We start from the raw sequence: 19031 nt of genomic DNA, 5'->3' as shown, positions 1-19031 counted from the left end.
AAATACTATTATAAATCTGAGAGTGTGTTTGTTATCTCATTATATTTTAAAGATTAGACAAATTGTCACAAATTTTATATAAACATAATACTTGGTCGAAAGATAGGAAGCAGTATCTGTCTTAAAAAATTTGCATTGGCTTAACTGCGGTTACCAATTCGTCTGCCAAGCGTGGTAACTACTGGCAAAATTCTTTTTATGCGGTATATGTTCAGCAGTGGATAGATAACGGCTGTTATTATGTTAATGATGAAGATGATGATGACGATATTTGGTTCATAGAAAATAGACTTATTTTTAACCCCGTCAAATAATAGTTAATTAGCTAGTTAGATATTATAGTGAAATATAAAATATTCGACAAACATTGTATACAGTTTGTAAAAGACAAAATTTATATGTTCTGGGTATAAATTAATAAAGTCCCGCCTCGTCTTTGTACAGCTTTTTTTTTAAATAAAATAAAGCCTATGTTATTCCCGATAATGTCCCTTAATACACTTTCTGCAGGTTAAAGAATCTTTGAAATTAGTTAAGTATTTTTTTCAGTTTATCCATTATAAACAACATACAAATTTTTCCTCTTTATAATGTTAGCTTATATTATAGTCTATTATCTGTCTACTAAGAAAAAAGTATATCTACGTAGTCGAACTTAAGCCCAACAGGTAAAAAGATAAAATGTTTACAGGTGTCTCGTCCTAGCCTTTTATTTGTTCTAGCTCTCTGAAGTATTTTTCTATTATCCAGACTGGAACGAGTTTGTGCCGTATTAACAAAAATAATAAGGCATTTTCTTAGAAAACTAACTTACTTGAAAACATTCTAGTTCGGAAAAGTTTAGGTACTTCAATTAAATAGCCATTGATTTTTTCGCTCGTTCTAATATTTATGAATTATTATTGTCGTCTGTATTTAATGACTTATTATTAGAGAGAGAAATTTTGCAAGTTCTTGGCATGGGGATCTCTGTCCCACTTGTGTTTTTGTCTCCATGCAGATGTAACTGCCGTCTTAAAGCAGTTGCACTTGCACGACTGTGTGATGTTGTATTAAGAAGTATGTTTGAAGGCATAACATCTTAGTCCTCAGAAATGGCATCGAATACGAAGTACCATAGGCATAATATTATTATATATATGTCCATGGTACTTCTGTAATGCTTATAGTATTGTTCAAGTTAACAAATTAGTTAGATAGTTTAAAGTACTTCGCAGACGAGTGACATTTCATCTAATGTGTCTACGAAGTAGGGTAATAGATAAATGGATTTCATCATTTGTCAGGTTACAAGCCAATATGAATTTTATCATAGTGCTATTAAAGTTGCTTCTTTTGCGAAGTATAATTTACTTGATTTCTTTAGTAATATTATAAATATTAAAGTGAGTTTGTTTGTTAACTCTTAGTGCTTTACTGGCTGAACTAATTTAGTGATTATTTTGAATTATGAAGTTTGGTATAATTGTATTATATGGGATGGAGGAAGACATAGATTACTTTTTTTAGATCAGTGAATATGTTCCGCTCACGCAAGCGAAGTTGCGAGTAAAGGCTAGTACATAATGAGCAGGTTTTCTTCACGTTTATCTATTTATTTTGAAAGCATTGACATTTAGACTCTTGCAAAAGTTACGCTCACGATGTAACTGGTAATGTGAACTGGTAACAGGAATTCGTGAATCCTATTATTATAAATGAAATTTGATACATAGTAATTTACCAGAGGGTGACTATGTACAAAAGTCATTTGTTTGGGTATCTCTGTCCCATTCCTGTTGAGAGAGATGAGAATGAAAACAGGCTAGTTAGCCCATCATGATGTATTCATCAGGAATTAACCATGATAGTTTCTAGGGAGAACCGCGAGGAGATCGACCTGGTTGGGTATATTGCTAGCAATGGGATTCTCAGTCTCCATTACTAACAATCCCTTTTCCCCCGGAAAGGGATTGTTAGTGATGGGATTTAACAGCCCCATTGCCAGCAATACACCCTATTAGGTCGACCGCCACGCGGTTCACCCTGAAAATCCTAGTAGTTGATTCTTATTCAATTGGTTACTATGGCCCAACTGACCTACCTTCATCCTCACTTGTTACACTTCACTGGTACTCGGCCAGTGTATACCGATAGCGCAGACGGGGCTACCATTCCATCTTTACCCGTTAAAAAAAATACATATATGAAATGTTAAAAATAAATGTGAAAATATAAATGGCAAATGTATTTGTAACTCTATCGTTAAAGAATACTAGATCTACCGTAATACATTCTAATCAAGGTCAAACACGTGTATTTATTGTACAAATTCTCCCGTATAATGTTTGGAATGTTAGGTGCTATTTGTAAGCACGTGTTACCGTGGCGTAATTGTCCTTTGGCCTATTGTCGTGTTAAGCGATTTGGTCACTAAAGTATAACAGACAAATCATCTACAGGCAATTATTGAAATATAGTAGATACTGTTCATCATCATCATCATATATGCCTTTAATTGTTCACCGATGAACATAAGCCTCCCCTTGGGGGGTTTTCAGTAATTGCCACGCTTGGCGGTCGCCACTACTACTGTTACAGGCGTCCATAGGCTACAGTGATAATTTATAACCAGACAGGTTTTATGCTTGTTTGCCACTTTTTAAAGAGCAAATTCTACTTGCATCTATGCTCCTCAGTTATTATAATTGTCTATATCAATTTTTATTTAGGTTGGTACCATTTTAGTTGGATTGGATATTGGTAATCACTCAGCATCAACTGAGCCGCATACTCATATGCCCCCTATGTTATAAAAAATCTATAGAAAAATAAATTAAAATATATATAATGATCCTAAGGAACCTTAATTCAACGTGCAACTTTATTCCGAGTAAATATTTTACGTTATAAGTCGTAGAGAACTGTAATTGGATCAGAAACTTTTTATGTATAGCTATTGTTAAAAGCCTTCTTTACGAGAACGTGTCTCAATTAAGTTTTCATAAAGTCGTTCGGTTTTTAATAAAATTGGCTCTTTTTGTGAGACTGTAATCGATACATGAAATGGTATATTGTAGCGGAATTGTAAGGAATAAGGAGATTTAGTATTTCAAGAAGCGGAATATTGCTTCGCAAAGAACAATTGCGAAAATTAAACTTTTTCTGGTTCTAATTGAGTTATCTATATTTATATTATTAGGTTTAGTATTGGTGAAAATAATGTTGTTATTTGAAAATATTATTAAATATTATTTGGTGAACCAAATAATACGCACACACACATACATGTTTGCACATATGCACACACGTACACATGCACGTATACACACGCGCACGCATTTACACGCGTACGTATTCAAATGCGCACGCATACACACGCGCACGTATACACACGCGCACGCATACACACGCGCATGTACATTTACTTCATTGAGGTATTATTTAAATTCGATATAACATAATATATTGAACTCTGATAAGTAATATACCTATTGTTTACTAATAAGTATTAATTATATTTGCTGTATAGTCCAGGCATAGAATTGGTCACTCCTTCCTTTCCCGTGGGTGTAGTAAGATGCGACTAAGGGAACTTAATAGTCGAGGGATTGGCAACAGCGTTCCTCTTAAAACATCATCAAAAGCCAAACCGCGGTTACTTCTCTTCCGGCAAATCTAAAGGCCTTTGTGCAAAATTATTTCCTTCACAAAAGTAATATATTAATAGTCATAGCTAGTTATAAATTATCATAATCTTTATCTCAGCTATTATTCGTCCACTGCTAAACGTAGGCCTCTCTAATAGACTACCATAAAGAACGGTCTTGAGTCACTTGTATCTACTGACTTCCTGCAATGCATTTGAGGTCGTCACTCCACATAGTGGGGGTCGTCCTACACTATGTTTGCCCGTACGGGGTCGCCACTCAAGAACCTTTCTTCCCCATTGATTGTCTGTTCGTCGAGTTATGTGACCCACTCATTGTCACTTCAGCTTGTTTATCCTTCAGGCTATGTCGGTAACTTTAGATCTTTTCCAGATATCCTCATTTCGGATTCTGTCATCAAATACTTATAACTTATCCCTTGATGAATCCCTTTCATTCTTATTAAAAATATATTTAAAAAGTCCTTTTAAATTTTCGCTTACAACAATTCCGCGATAAAATACCGTCAGGTGGGTGGCGTTAATTTTTCGTGTCGCCATAAACGTTGACACTGTATCAGATAAATTACGCACATAGCTACTTATCTCGCCAGTTTTCAGAGATTCTGCAGAGATTTAGCGCTGACTATGGTTGATAGTTACACTTATTGTGATAACAAGATTTTTATGGTACTCGCAAAAGGGGGAGAGATTCCCAATTTGTCTCCCAATCTAGATGTCGATCTATCTCTTTTATCATAAGATCGTGTTACAAGATTACACCGTTACCGGTTCTAAAGAGATTTTGATTGTACTGTTTGGAACCGATTGGATTTATTTTCGTGTTGATCCCACTTTAATTTTATAACGATTGAGCTGTTTTTTTCTTTGCTGAGCAAAAAATGCGTTTATTTACTTATAGAAACGCGATTTCGCGTATGAATATAAATATTTTCAATGTAATTTGTGGTGTAGCTGAAAACCCGCGGATATTAATAAATTAATGACTTAAGTTTTTTTTTATATGCAACTCAGAATGGCAAACAAGTTGACGGCCCACCTGATGGAAAGTGGTATCATTCGCCTATAGACATGAGCAGTATCATGGACATAACAGAGTATACTGTTTTGCCCATGATAGCCCTCATGCGTTGCCATTCCTGAGGATTCAGGTGTTATTCCTCTGTACCTTGTAAATTCACTGCCACATTCCACACTTCAAATTGAAATACAGTCATACGAATACAACTGTTTCACTGTAGAAACACAAATGGGACAGAGATGTTCAAACAAACGACTTTTGTGCAAAGTCTCTCTCTAGTAAAGTCAAAGTCTGGTTAAGTTTTTTTTTTTATTTTTTTTTATATAACTTAGAATGGCAAACAAGCTGATGGTTCACCTGGTGGAAAGTGGAAACCGTCGCCTATAGACATAAGCAAGTACCATGGACATAACAGAGTATACTGTTTCGCCCATGCGTTATCTGGTTAAGTATTTAATTTATTTAATCCAATATATTAAGCATTTAAAATCTAATTAATATGCACATAAATTACTAAGTGTTGAGTCCAGATTTTTGTTTAAAAAGTTAAGGAGTAAGAAGAAAATTCTTCATGGGTTATTGGGTTTAATATTTTGAAATTTTAATTTGGTGCCATGGGAAATTTTGAGCCCTCTTAAAAAGTAGATAATTCTGCGAAAAATCTTTTTCAGCTAATTTTGAACAAAGAAGGGGTTCTCAAGTCGGTTGTATTTTTTTATACTTGTTACTTCATAACACCGTCATTCATAAACTTATTACATTTTTTTTATCTGAAAGTATATATTTTCAGATTGAACTCATGGAAATTATATCAAAATCGGTTCAGTGGTTTAATTTTGAATTTATAATAAATGGTTTATGTCACGATTGAAGTCAGCGGTTGTTTTTGTGGAACAAAATCATAAAACATTATAAAATTTACTTATAAACATACTTTTCCTTGTTCCAAATTTAAATATTTCCAACTAAATTGTCCATGCAAAATCTTGTTGCTCTAGATGCTGTTTTTCGACCGTTCGAAAAAATCTCTTTTAAATATGAGGCAGTAATAAAAATAAAGGTTAATTGACAAAAAGATACCATCGCTAACTGTACCTAATCTATTTATTTAAATAAAAACAAATCCCTGAATTTAAATATATATACATATATAAGCAGCTCATTTTAGAACGGCTGCAACTATTTTGCTAATTTACTTTTTGTTATGTTTATAATTATACGGGCAAGGTTGATATAAAAGAAAATATTAGAAAATTTTTACGGAAAAGTGTACTCGTGCAAAGCCGGGGCAGGCAGCTAGTACAAAGTACGGCTAACCTCACGAACTTAACAGGATTTATCCAATTTAGTGACATAGCCACCAAAGCGAAATACCCAAAGACGGATTCAAACTTCGGCTCATTTTTTAGAGATACGAATACCAATGGTGAAATACGTGACGACAGCCCGGGGGCCGTTTTTCGTTAATACCCCAATCCCCAGGGCCCCCGGCAGATCCCTGATTCGGCCAACAGTACATTGGCTTCCATCCACGTAAGGTTTTATGAGGTCATCCCACTCCAGTCCAAACGTTTCTATTGAAATAATAATGAATTTTGTCGGCAAGCACGTCTTTCGCAATATACTGTGTTTTAAGCAGCATACATATACGATCCTTACTAATATAATAAATATGAAGGTGAATTTGTTTATTTATTTATTTCTGGCTATAATTTTATAAACAGGTCATACCTTATAGTTGCACTTATATATTTATAATATTTTTTAAAAAAATAAGAAATAATATATATATATATATATATATATATATATATATATACATATATAAACTTTAATGCACAATAAATTTCTATTTTACATTTGGCGTACTTAACACCGGACGGTGTTCTCTACCAGTTAATCATTGGGCAAACAGAGAAATACGTAGGCGCTGTATTTTTGAATAGAGAAAAAAATAAAGCAATATTTGATAAATCCATATAAAATAAACATACACATCATATATTAAATAAATAAATATATACATACAATAATTACGTAAAATATTACTATATAAAACAATTAAATATATATATGTATGTATATATATATATATATATATATATATATATATATACTATATACTATATATATTCCCGTAGATGTCGTAGGAGAGATGGGTAGCAGCGTCCTTCTTAAAACATCACCAAAGCTTTACTACAGTTGCTAATCTGCCTGCTAAGCATAGCAACTACTGGCAAAACCCCTTAAGGGGAAGCCTATGTTCAGTAGTGGATAGTTAAGAGCTGATAACAATGTATATATATTTAGTATAATTAAAACTGATGTATTTAAATTACATAATAGTAAATTACATGTTATGCAAATGTGAATGTACAAAAGCATATACGAGTAAATATATAAATAAATAAATAACTTTAAAATTTGGACCGAGGCAAATTTATTTCACAATTCTGTCAGTACGTTTCAGAATAAGAAACTGTTAACCTTTGATACGGTGTTCGTAAGCAAGGCGTGTTCGAGAACAAATTAATTAAACGACGGTGTGTACTCAAATATCAGGGGTAATATAAAATATGATACGGATCTCTCACGTGTAATGGTTTGTGATTAAGTATCATTTGTTTGAAAATGTAACGCTAGGTTTTCGTATTTTACGAGTTACACCTTTTGCATAAAGGCGCTGAAGAAAGATTTGGATTTTTATTTTTTTTATAACGTACGGGCAAACGAGCATGCGACTCTACTGATGGTAAGTGATTACCGCTGCCCATAGGTAGCTGCAACATTAAAGAAATTGCGAGTGGTGTTTTCAAAATGTTTTGTGATGGTACGCCGTATCCAGTAATAATATATTTTTTTTAGAAAAATTCTTTGCCATTTATTAAGTAAAATTGGCATGCAAGTAATATTTTGTTTGAATAAAGTGCAGTGTGGTCCTTGCATAGAATAAAGCCACAGCTTCCTTTTCCGTGGGTGTCGAAAAAGGCGATTAAGGAAGATCGAGAGATGGGCAGCAGCGTCTCTTTTAAAACATCTCTAGAGCCTACTTTTTTTTTGATGGGTGAAAATGGTATGGTAACCCGCCTGCGCTAACGGAATACGCTGGCGGAGCTACCCACCAGTGGAGGGTGATAGATGAGAATGAAAACAGGCCAGTTAGCCCATCATGATGAATTCATCAGGAATTAACCATGATAGTTTCCAGGGAGAACCGCGAGGAGGTTGACCTGGTTGGGTATATTGCTAGCAATGGGATTCTCAGTCTCCATTACTAACAATCCCTTTCCCCCCTCTAGAGCCTACTGCGATTGCCAATCCACCTGCCAAGCATGGCAACTAATGGCTAAACCTGGTTCAGCTGTGGACAGTTAAATGCTGATATAAAAAACATAATGTACTCTTAATAACTTAAGCTATACAAATAATCATATCAACTTGGGAATAACCTGTGACCTTTCGATGAGTCTAAGTGGCCATTTTTATGCATGTCCCGTGTCTAAAAACTTTTAATACTTTTTATTGACGTATTTCTAGTAGACGTAGTTCAAAAAATAAATGATAGATACTTTCAAACAGATATTGAAAGCTATTCTGGAACGTATTCAAAGTGATTTAAAAGATTAAGAAAGTTGAAATTTCCATAAAATTGATGTAACATTTGTCTAGAAATCGTTTCACGTAGAAAACTCTAAGCGCCCTCTAGGTCACATCGCGTCAAATCTCGATCCAAGTCTTGGAGTACCTACTTATTGTTTGAAAAAATTATAACACCCGATATATCTTTAAATATTTTTTTTTTATATTTATATTTTTTTTTTATACTCAACAGTGACAAATTGGACAATTATAAAAAAAAATTTATGATTTATCAAGTATGCCATCATAGTTATGTTCCATACTAATTTGAACAAAAAATAATGAATCCTCTCTTTAACTTCACTTTTACTTGAAAAAATCAACGGCTGTGTTTCTTGCCCGTTTTTCTTTGCTGAAATTGCATTTCGAACTGGGCGGTAGATTTATAAAAAAAGTGACTATTCAAAAATACTTATTATTAAGTGTACTTGAATAAAAAATATTTAATTATTATAATTAAAAAAAAAATTCCCTATCCGTTTACAAATGACGGAGATATGAGGTTCTTTTTCTGAATGTTCAAGTTAAAAATTAACAAAAAGTAACAATGTTATTAAGATAAAAAAAAAATACTTGTAGGTGGGTAGTAGCAAAATTTGCGCAAACCCCAAACTTGTACGGTACACCGGTAATCTCGAGTTGTTTACGGCGCGGCACGTCGACGCTTATCTATGCTAAATTACTGCGTTTTACGTCTACAAGTATACAAGTACAGGTTAAACGGTTGTTTTACTAATGCTCACGGGTTACGTTAACGTCACGCCGTGAATACAGATCGTGGTGATATAGGTGTGCCGTTCAGCGATTAATCAGATACGGGGATGCGAAGAAATTGCTATGCTTTAGACCGTTTCTGAGTGGTGCGAACTCAAAGGTCAGTATAGCAGTAAAAAAAAATTTTTTTTCGTACTTTTTAATAAATTTCAAAAAGTAGGAGGCACTTAATTCGGCTATTTTTTTTTTTTTTTTGGTTTGTTACTTTATAACTCCAACAGACGGGGGTGCGAAGGAATTGCGATGCTTTGGACTCATTCTGAGTGGTGCGAATTCAAAAATTAGAATAGTAGCGAAAAAATCCTGCTTTCTAACCAACTTCAAAAACTAAGAGGTTCTTATTTCGGTTGTTCTTTTTAGTTTGTCATTTTGTCATTTGTCAAAATCAGTTCAGTAGTTACGTTTTTAAAACAAAATGTCTGGTTTCGTCACAATTAAAGTCCGTATTTCTGTGAAGCATAATTTTAAATTATTATCGAATTCCTTAAATGATTAGAAAATAGAAAAAAAAAATCATTTGAGATATTAATAAATTATCGTTAATCAATAATATTGAGCCGAGAATAAAATATTCTATAAGGCATTTCTAAATTGGAAATGTCGCGAAGGAGGCGGAAACGTCACTAGGGATTAATAAAGGTCAAAGTATTAAGTGGTATTAATAAAGGTTACTCGATTCAAAATTGGTACTTACGTTATTTTTATTCAAGCTGGCAGTTCATTTAATGGAAAGAAGTATCCGTCGCTTGTGTACATGAACAGCACTTTGCATATCACAAAATTCGTCGTGACAATAATTTTTTTTTATAATATTTAGAACTGCAAACAAGTTTCTTTTTAATGGGTGAAAATGGAATGGTAAACCCGATCAATTCTTTTCCCCTCACTGGAAACAAGTTGACGTCCCACTAGATGGCTTGCCATCCAGTGCCAGCCAGTTTCCAGCATGCCTCACAGTGTATCCCGGGATTCACTGAGGCCCATGCTCTCATGCGATACCATTCCTAAGGACTAAGATGTTATACTCTCGCATTCGGTAATTTCACTGCCATATCCTATGCTAAAAAATGAATCACAGTTCTGCTCAGAGACAGTGAAATTGAGGCACCTTAGTACAGGCTCGTCTTGCGGTTTGATAAATAATGAAAAACTCCATACCTGGATATGGCTCTTGACAGCAGGGATAGTATCTCTCGTGGCGTTCAGCTGGAACCCCCAAAATGTCCCATTCCACTGAAGGGTAATACTCCCGAAGATCGATGCCAACGTCTACCATATCTCCTTTCTTCTGATTAATGTGTTTTAAATCGATCTAAAATAAAAAAAAATTATATAAGTCATGCAACTCCGTAAAATTGCATTAGTGTACTTAAGGTTATTTTTTAAGAGTGGGTCTGGTCCCATAAAAAGGCACAGCGTGGCTACTATTGAGAAAACCGCTCTTATGGAGGGGGAGGGGGGGTTATGTCCAGCAGTAGACAGCTAAGGGCTGATATGATAATTATTATAATATTTTTCTATGTAAGGATATATTTTTATATTGTAATGCGCTATCATTCTTTATCTTTTTCTTCTAAATATCTTTTACTAAAAGGAAGAAATAGAATAGCCATAAGAATGCCCTTCGTATCACTTCACTTAAATTTCGTAATACTTATTTATACAACAAGTAAGCATAAGCATTAATAAATAAATAAATATTATAGTAACATTTAAACATTATGATATTACATTAATCTAAGCAAATTCAAAATATTACTAAGCGCGCGTGATTGTACTCGTACAGCATATAGCGAGCTTAACTGAGCTTTGCGAACTCCTGAAAATACAGAACTAGTACGATCAGTGTGACATAGTGACACACCAGTGCAAATTGGGATTTAGCCTGCGACTGAATCTATGTTTTGTCTATTATGCGTTCATTTATAGAGATAGGCTCGCGGACTGTCACGAGTGAACTTACATTCGTGTTATATTGACACGAACATAATGTGTTATAATGGAATGTGACAAAGTCACAGATATTGTTAAATTGATGACGTATCCTGTAAATGTTATTGTAATTTTATATAGGGATGGGCTCGCAAAATTACTATATTGACACACATAATGTGTAATAACAGAATCCAAAAAAACTATGAACAATAAAAACGGCTGTTAAATTGATGGGATTAATCCTTATTAATATTATAAGTATGTAACTGAGCTTATTTGTTATCTGTTACCGTCTTAATGGCTTAATTAATTATTATGAAACTTGGTATACACATACTATCCGGAAACGGAGAAGTATATAGATACTTTTTATCTCGGTCAGTAAATATATACCAAACACGCGGACCGAATCTCGGGTAAAAGCTAGTATTAGTTTATACTCGTATATTGTATAAGGAAACGCTGGTAAATATTGTTATGAGTGTAATTTTTGTATTGAAACGAATTTAATATTTAATAACAGAATGTAACAAAGTGTGACAAATCTAAATTTAAATTAAATTATTGCCTGTGATGGCCCGTATTTTATTTGCAATGTATATATATATATATATATATATATATATATATATATATATATATATATATATATATATATATATATATATATATATATATATATATATATATAATAGTATATTATTACGTCAATTGTATAATTACAACAAAGATATATATGAAAAATTCTCAAAATAGCTTACCTGATCCCCATCATAACTCCAAGAGCCAAATTTCAAGAAGCAAGTCTGCTGATCAAATGGGAAGTATCGCACGTCGATCTCGCAGGAAGACTTAAAGATGGCTGGTGGGGTCCATAGAACTTTTCCAGTATGATGAAGTACGGCTTTCGTCATGGTTGTCACCACGTATTCACCATCAGCACTGGTAAATAAGTAAGTTAAGTCAGTAATTAAAGTAGAGTTGGAAAATGATTTCCTGACTTTTTAATGTATATTTCTAGATTTATGTCAGATTGAAAAATGTGGAAAAACTAATTTGTACCTTATAGTTTCATTATTTACTGAAAACATAGCTTACAACGCCATACTTGATTGATCCTCAAAAATTAAAATATTAATCTCGGAATAATGTACGAAATGTAAAAGATTCATATCTCAGAATAAGTATAGTATCACAGTTTTAGATGCAAACTTCAAAAGTTAAAAATGTTTCAAAACATCTATGTATTATAATACAATAATTACTTTACGTGTTTTATAATTAAACTTTTTGAAAAAAGCATCAACTGAGTTTCTTGCCCTTTCTTCTTGGCTGAATCTGTGTACCGAATGAGTGGTAATGAAAAAAAAATGACATATCAAAAGTGCTTAAATGCTTAAAGCTTAGATGTTGCATTTTTGTGTCGTATTTTTTATTTATTTACCTGAATAAAAATTCCTTTCTTTCATTCTGTCTTTCATTCTACTTTCTTAGAACTTTATATGGACCAAATATAAATATTTAAAAAGTAACAATATTTTTTAATAATCACAGTTAGTACATTAAATTAATTAAACTGTAAATGATGCAAATATAGTACCTGGATAATCCATACAATCTTGTAACATACATTAACATATATAAAACCTCATAATATAAATCAGAGACAATACATTGCATATGCTAGCGTGAATAACGTAACGTAACACTGCCCACTGTTAGCGGATTACATACAGCAATAACGCCAACTCTGTGATCTTCGTAGTTTATGACAACCACCATAAACCTATCAAGGGGCGACTCATACGTAAAGGGACGGATATATGGCCAAGAGATGAACTTTCCCAATTTAAGAGAGGGAAGCGTTAATTGAAAGATAAGAGATAACGGATGGCGTTCGTTATCTGGCTATACTGTATATATACATAGCTTAATGATTACAGTTGTGAGGGGCTATATATGATCACAACTGTAATCCTTAATGGGGTAGCCAAAGACATTTGTCGGGTATTAACCGTTATGGAGGACGTAATACGTGGCAGAGAGGACTTTGTTGTCGTCACTCGGATTAATTTGGTTTGTTAATTAATATTATCACGGTCAATTAAAATATTGTGTTGACGCGAACGGAGACTCGGTTAAAAAGTAGTATGAAATGAATTTATATATTTAAAAATAAGAGAGCAATGTCCGGCTACACTCCAAGAAGGAGGGAGTGTTTAAAATAATAAAAAAAATGCTGCTGCTGCGAAAAAAAAAATTAAAATGTTTTGACATTGCATTTTTGAGTCTGTTAAAAAGGCAATGTAGTAATGGAAATAGATTAAACATTGAAACATTTGATTTATTGATGCATTATAGCAAAATAACACTTTTTTTTTATCGTGGTAAAATTTATTTGACAGTATTTACAATATACTAAGAAAAATAAAAAAAAATATCAATAACAAAACTTCATTACCTATCTCTCTAATCTGTCTTGATGTTTACTACGTGTGATTTAGCTTGATCTATTTAGTATATTTATGTTTATGTATTTATATTATATACGTATTAGTCTAACTTTTATATAAATGATACTTAGAATAATTTGCATTTTTATAGATTACTTTTTTTGTATTTATTAATAAATTTATTTATTTACACTTTATTGAACCAAGTAAAAAGAGAAATAACAAATACAGTAAATATTAATGAGAAGTGATGCAAAAGGCGGCCTTATCGCTAAGCAATCTCTTCCAGACAACCTTTGGGTAGAGGACATTGAGAAAAAGACAAAGGGTAGGTGGCGCACTATTATATAAATATTATCATATTTATTGTGTCTGACTTGCGCCATCTACCTTACTCTCTGTATTTATTTATTATTTATGTCAGGTTGTTTGTAAGAGATTACTTTTAGCTATAAGGCCAGCTTTACATATTCTGTATAAATACTTCTTGTATACATCTCTTTTATGCGCAATAAAGGGTTTATTAATATTATAAAGTTTATATAAACTTAATATGTTCTATATAGATATTTCGACCAGATACGGCAATGACCTTAAATATGTGACAGGGAGTCGAAAAAGATTGTTTAGGACCGCTTTTTGGTGTGGTGATGAGTCAGAATATGAAAATCTTAGACATAAGTTCTTGATCTACTTATTATTCAGATATTGTTATTGTCATTGTTAATAATTATTAAATATTATAATAGTGCATGTGGTGTTTGCCTGTAAAAGATTTTTACATTAGGCAAAAATATTTTTTGTGTTATTGATTAAGTGGCATATAAAATGTAAAAGTTGTATGTAAACCTTATTAAATAAATAAATAAACGTGTATAACTGAATTGGAATGAAAAAAAAAAACAATTAAAAATAAACCAGCTATTTTAAGTATGACTAAATTATTAAGAATTAAAAATGCGAGTAAACTGTATCTGAACATAAAATCAAAATCAGATCAGAAATAGGGTCACTTTTTCGGGGTTACGATTTTTGCAATGACTTCTTCGCTTAGACGCCGGAGGGTCGGCACAGTGTAAGATTAGTCACACGTGCGTCGCTCACTCATTCGTTTGCGATGATTAATCGCCTCCCTGCCTGTTTTGACACAACATGATGTATCATTCTGGAACGCTTTCTTGTCGATATTTGACGCAATCAATTAACTTCAATATACAATGTACATTGCGTACGTCAGCTAAGGTCAAGTGCAGTTTGTCAAAATGTCCTTTAATATTTTTAATTTATTACAAATCAAAAACTTTATTATTTTGCCTTTCTTATTTATTTATAATAATATAATAATACCAGAGGGAGACTTTGTACAAAAGTCGATTGCTTGGGTACCTCTATCCCATTCGTGTTTCAACCGTGAAGCAGTTGTGTTTGCATGACTGTGTTTCGGAATAACACCTGAGTCCTCAGGAATGGCAACGCATGGGAGGTATCATGGGCGAAACAATATACTCTGTTATGTCCATGGTACTGCTCATGTCTATAGGCGACGGTTACCACTTCATCAGGTGGGCCGTCAGCTTGTTTGCCATTCTAAGTTGTATAGAAAAAAAAATATCAAAAGTGTATTATTTAATGGAATCACTACATGAATCATGAATATATTATTTATTACAATAAAACAAAATATTTTAACAAATAAATTTATTGAGGTATAAAGATGAATGATTGTCTGTAAGAAATTGCCCTAGCGATAAGACCGCCTTTTGTACCTTTATGTGTATATTTTAATCTGTATTTATGTTACTGTATTTCACTTGAATTATTCACTTGCCATTGTATATTTTTATTTATGGTGCAATAAAGAGTTAAATAATAAATAATAATAATAATAATGATTATGACAAATTTTATATTGACCAATAAATATTATATTTTTATTTTATAATGAATAAAAAATACAATGAATAAAACAATATAATATAATAATACAATGATATTGTAATTTATAAGCAAACAACTACTTGTTGCAATGCAAAATCTGCACGTAGAAACATGACATAAGTTTAGAATGTTAATTTTAAACATTTTTTGTTCTTTCTAGTTCTAATTGTTTAAACCTGCGCTTTATTATTTGTATTTTAAATTTAAGTTATAACCATGTTAACGGTTTAAATCTTTTTCTTTTTAATATTCAGTTAGTGTTGTCATAATTTCAGTTTCATAATAGTTCTTGAAATATTAGATACTCGTATTTAGCGAAGCCACATTTGAATTATGGTTTTATTCTCAAAATATTACATTGTCAGTAATTTATCAAAGATTATTTATTTTGTAATTAAGATACATTTAAATGGTCAAATTCGGCACAATTTTCATAATCAAAATCAAAGTTCATAATTTAGCATAATTTTCAGCATCGGTTAAAAAAAGCAACAATTAAAATAATTGCAAAACCCTAATTAGAGTTATTAATAATGTAATACATGTAATTATTATATATATACACACATACACATAGATAAGTGAACTCTTATTTCTTAATAAGGAATATTTTATATTATTATTTTGTATGTCCAAACAGCTTATATGTACAAGCAATATATATCATACTCTGATATGTTATATAGAATATCACTAATACTTTAATATATTAACAATATCAATAATAGATATTTGTTATCAGGGATAAAGTAACGGAAGTAAATTCATTAGAGCTGAAATTGATTCGTTCCAACATCAGATATCGAGTTATGCAATATACAAATTAATCCGGGCAAAGCGCCCAGAAACTTCAAGAGCAAGGCACATTAGGTTGCACCAAATTGCATTGTTGCATACCCAACTTGTCTGGGAGATGTGGTAATTGGACATTGTTTAGTGCCAGTCACACGATAGAAATTTGTATTGAAATTGACAAAATAGATCAAGTCATAGAAGTACAAACTTTGCTTAGTTCCAGAATAGATGGCGCTGTTTGAAATGTTTAGAGTTATTGTTATGTTATGATGAAATTGTTTTAACTCTTATAATATTGAAGTAAATTAATAATTTATATCCGCAAAGAAACGAATTTGTACAACGGATTGTGCTAAGAGGAATAGTTCAACATGATGCCCACGGCCACTCAGGTTATGGAATGAATTCTCTGCCGAGGTATTCACAAGAGACTAATGTATGTATATAGCATATGGTTCTTCAAAAGGGGGTGAAGAGGTTTCTTCAGTGTCGGCAACGTGCACGTAATGCCCCTGGTATTGCAGGGGTTCATAGGCTATGATAACCGCTTACCATCAGGTGGGCCGTATGCTTGTTTGCAACCTCAGTGGTATATATATATATATATACACCAGTCACAAAAATTAAAGGAAATATAAAAAAAAATCCAAATTTATGGGTTATTTTCAACGAGTTGTAACTTTTAGAATAATGATCGTACAGCAAAAAATATGTAATATATATCTATATATCTAACTCCGCTTGTCTAGGAGTTTGCTTGGACTTAAAAAAAGGCAGCATCTGATAGGCTATTAGGTTAAAGTAACAAAAATTAAGTTTTCTTTTTTTACTACAAAACATGGAAATTACTATTTTATTTTTGTTTAAAATGAAACAGCTTTTTCATTTTTTTTTGAAGTAGTGCTAAAAGTGGTTTACAGATATATTTGAATCCTTAATAGACCTACACGAGCATACATTGCTGTGTAATATTTTCTACACCAAAAGACATAAGTTCGTAATAATAAAATGGTAATATTAATAATGATATAAGAGTACTTATCTACCCGTATTTACTTCCAAAATTCTGACTTTGTTTAACAACTGTGTTATCTACAAAGAACAACCGGGATAGTTCGTGCCCTCTAAATCAAGAATCGCTTATGTCAGCATAACAGTTTACCGAGGAGATAACTTCTATTAACGATGTTTAACCTCATTTCTTAATAGAGTCTGACGAATACTTAGTTATAAGCATTTCTAAAGTTGTGTTCGCAGCTACCAAAACAATCAAAAGGGGTTTTAGACAATAATTATGAATTAAACGTGGCTTAATAATAATACATCTGTAAAAGCCTAACTGCGGTTGCCAACAAGCCTGCCAAGCGTGGCAACTACTGGCAAAACTACCCTTCTGGGGAAGGCTTATGTTCAGCAGTTGACAGTTAACGGATAAAATAATATAGGTATAATAATTTGTGATGTCACTTTATAATTTATAATATGGCTTAATAGTATAGATTATGGCTTAATAATATATGATATGGCTAAATAATTTACAATTTGGATTTATCATTTTTAATATAGCAATGGCTTTAAATATTGTCTTATTATTGCTGTTTCTGCTGTCAGATTTTGGTACTATGAATTCAATTCTTAATAACGCTTCCAAAAGGGGTTTTAGACAATAATTGTAAATAAAATAAGCGTCGCTTAATAATAAAATACCTGGTTTTATTTAATAATGAATAATACGCTCAATACAACTCATTACGGTTTAATAGTATATGATATGGCTTAACAATTTATAATATACCTTAATAATTTATGTTTATATGCAGTAAGTACCAGTTTAACTTGCAACGTGTAATTATATTGAAAAAACTCGACTAGTTTCGGAATCAATTCGTGATCCTTAGTCATGAGCGATTGTGATGGGAGCGCGAGCCTAAAACTAGTCGAGTTTTTTCAATCAAATTACACGTAAGTTAAACCGCTAGTTATTACATTGATAATTTATGATATAGCTTTATATTTTAATAGTTAATTAAAATTGAGTTTAATTATTAACTCTGCTAGGTATTGATGAAATAAAATTTACTTTATTTTAATTATGAAATAAGTATGTTTTTAAATTAAAAAAAAAAGACTATACTTACTTGTTGTAAAGTACGATGTCAGGTAGCCAAATGTGTTCAGAAGGGACATATAATTCCTTCACTCCGCCATACTCCAATGGGTCCCATTTAAATTTGTGATCTTCCCATTCCTATATAACGGAAAGTATAATGAATGTAAAACCTATACTTATATTATAGAGAGGAAAAATTTAATTATTTAATTTATTAATGGATGAAGTAAAAAATTTTTCTCAACCGATTTTAAAAATTCTTTCATGTTATAAAAAGCTACATTATCAGCGAGTAACATATGCTATATATTATTTTCGAAAATTCCAATTACCCGTGCGAAGCCGAGCCGGAACGCTTGTATAAAATAATAACAATAATAATATCAATTTTTAAAATGATTATGTATAGGAAATTGAATTAATTCATATTAAAAATTCATATTTACCTAACATAATAATTTGAATTGGAAATGCTTGATTAATTATTCCAGTTTTACGCATTGGGACTTCTCAAAACACAAGTTTTATTCATTTTTTTTTAAATCTTCAAAAGAGATAAATTTGATACAAATGAGTTAAATATATATTTCAATATTACCAATTTTTTTTCTTTACAGTTAAAATTTAATCTGTTTTACTCAATTTTTAATGGAGATCATTCCAATATTTCATATAACTGCAAATAAATAAAATTAAACTGTTAACTTATTGTTACTA

The 19031-nt window shown here is 31.9% G+C and overlaps 1 protein-coding gene across 1 annotated transcript in view; it reads right to left on the bottom strand.

Moving 5' to 3' along the window:
- The window catches only part of LOC113510834 (acetylcholine receptor subunit alpha-like 2), a 38002-nt gene that overhangs the window by 6370 nt on the left and 12601 nt on the right, over positions 1-19031 (bottom strand). Inside the window, exons 3-5 of the mRNA XM_026894369.3 lie at positions 18343-18452; positions 11780-11960; positions 10242-10395 (exon numbers count right to left, since the gene is read on the bottom strand). Of these exons, the coding sequence (XP_026750170.1) occupies positions 10242-10395; positions 11780-11960; positions 18343-18452 (445 nt within the window). The remainder of the gene's footprint in view (positions 1-10241; positions 10396-11779; positions 11961-18342; positions 18453-19031) is intronic.

The sequence above is a fragment of the Galleria mellonella genome, unplaced genomic scaffold (genome assembly GCF_026898425.1).
Source record: "Galleria mellonella isolate WM207_F2 unplaced genomic scaffold, CSIRO_AGI_GalMel_v1 utg32, whole genome shotgun sequence".
Classification (NCBI taxonomy): domain Eukaryota; kingdom Metazoa; phylum Arthropoda; class Insecta; order Lepidoptera; family Pyralidae; genus Galleria; species Galleria mellonella.
The sequence above is the reverse complement of the archived record's forward strand: the minus strand, read 5'-3'. Positions and strand labels throughout refer to the sequence as shown.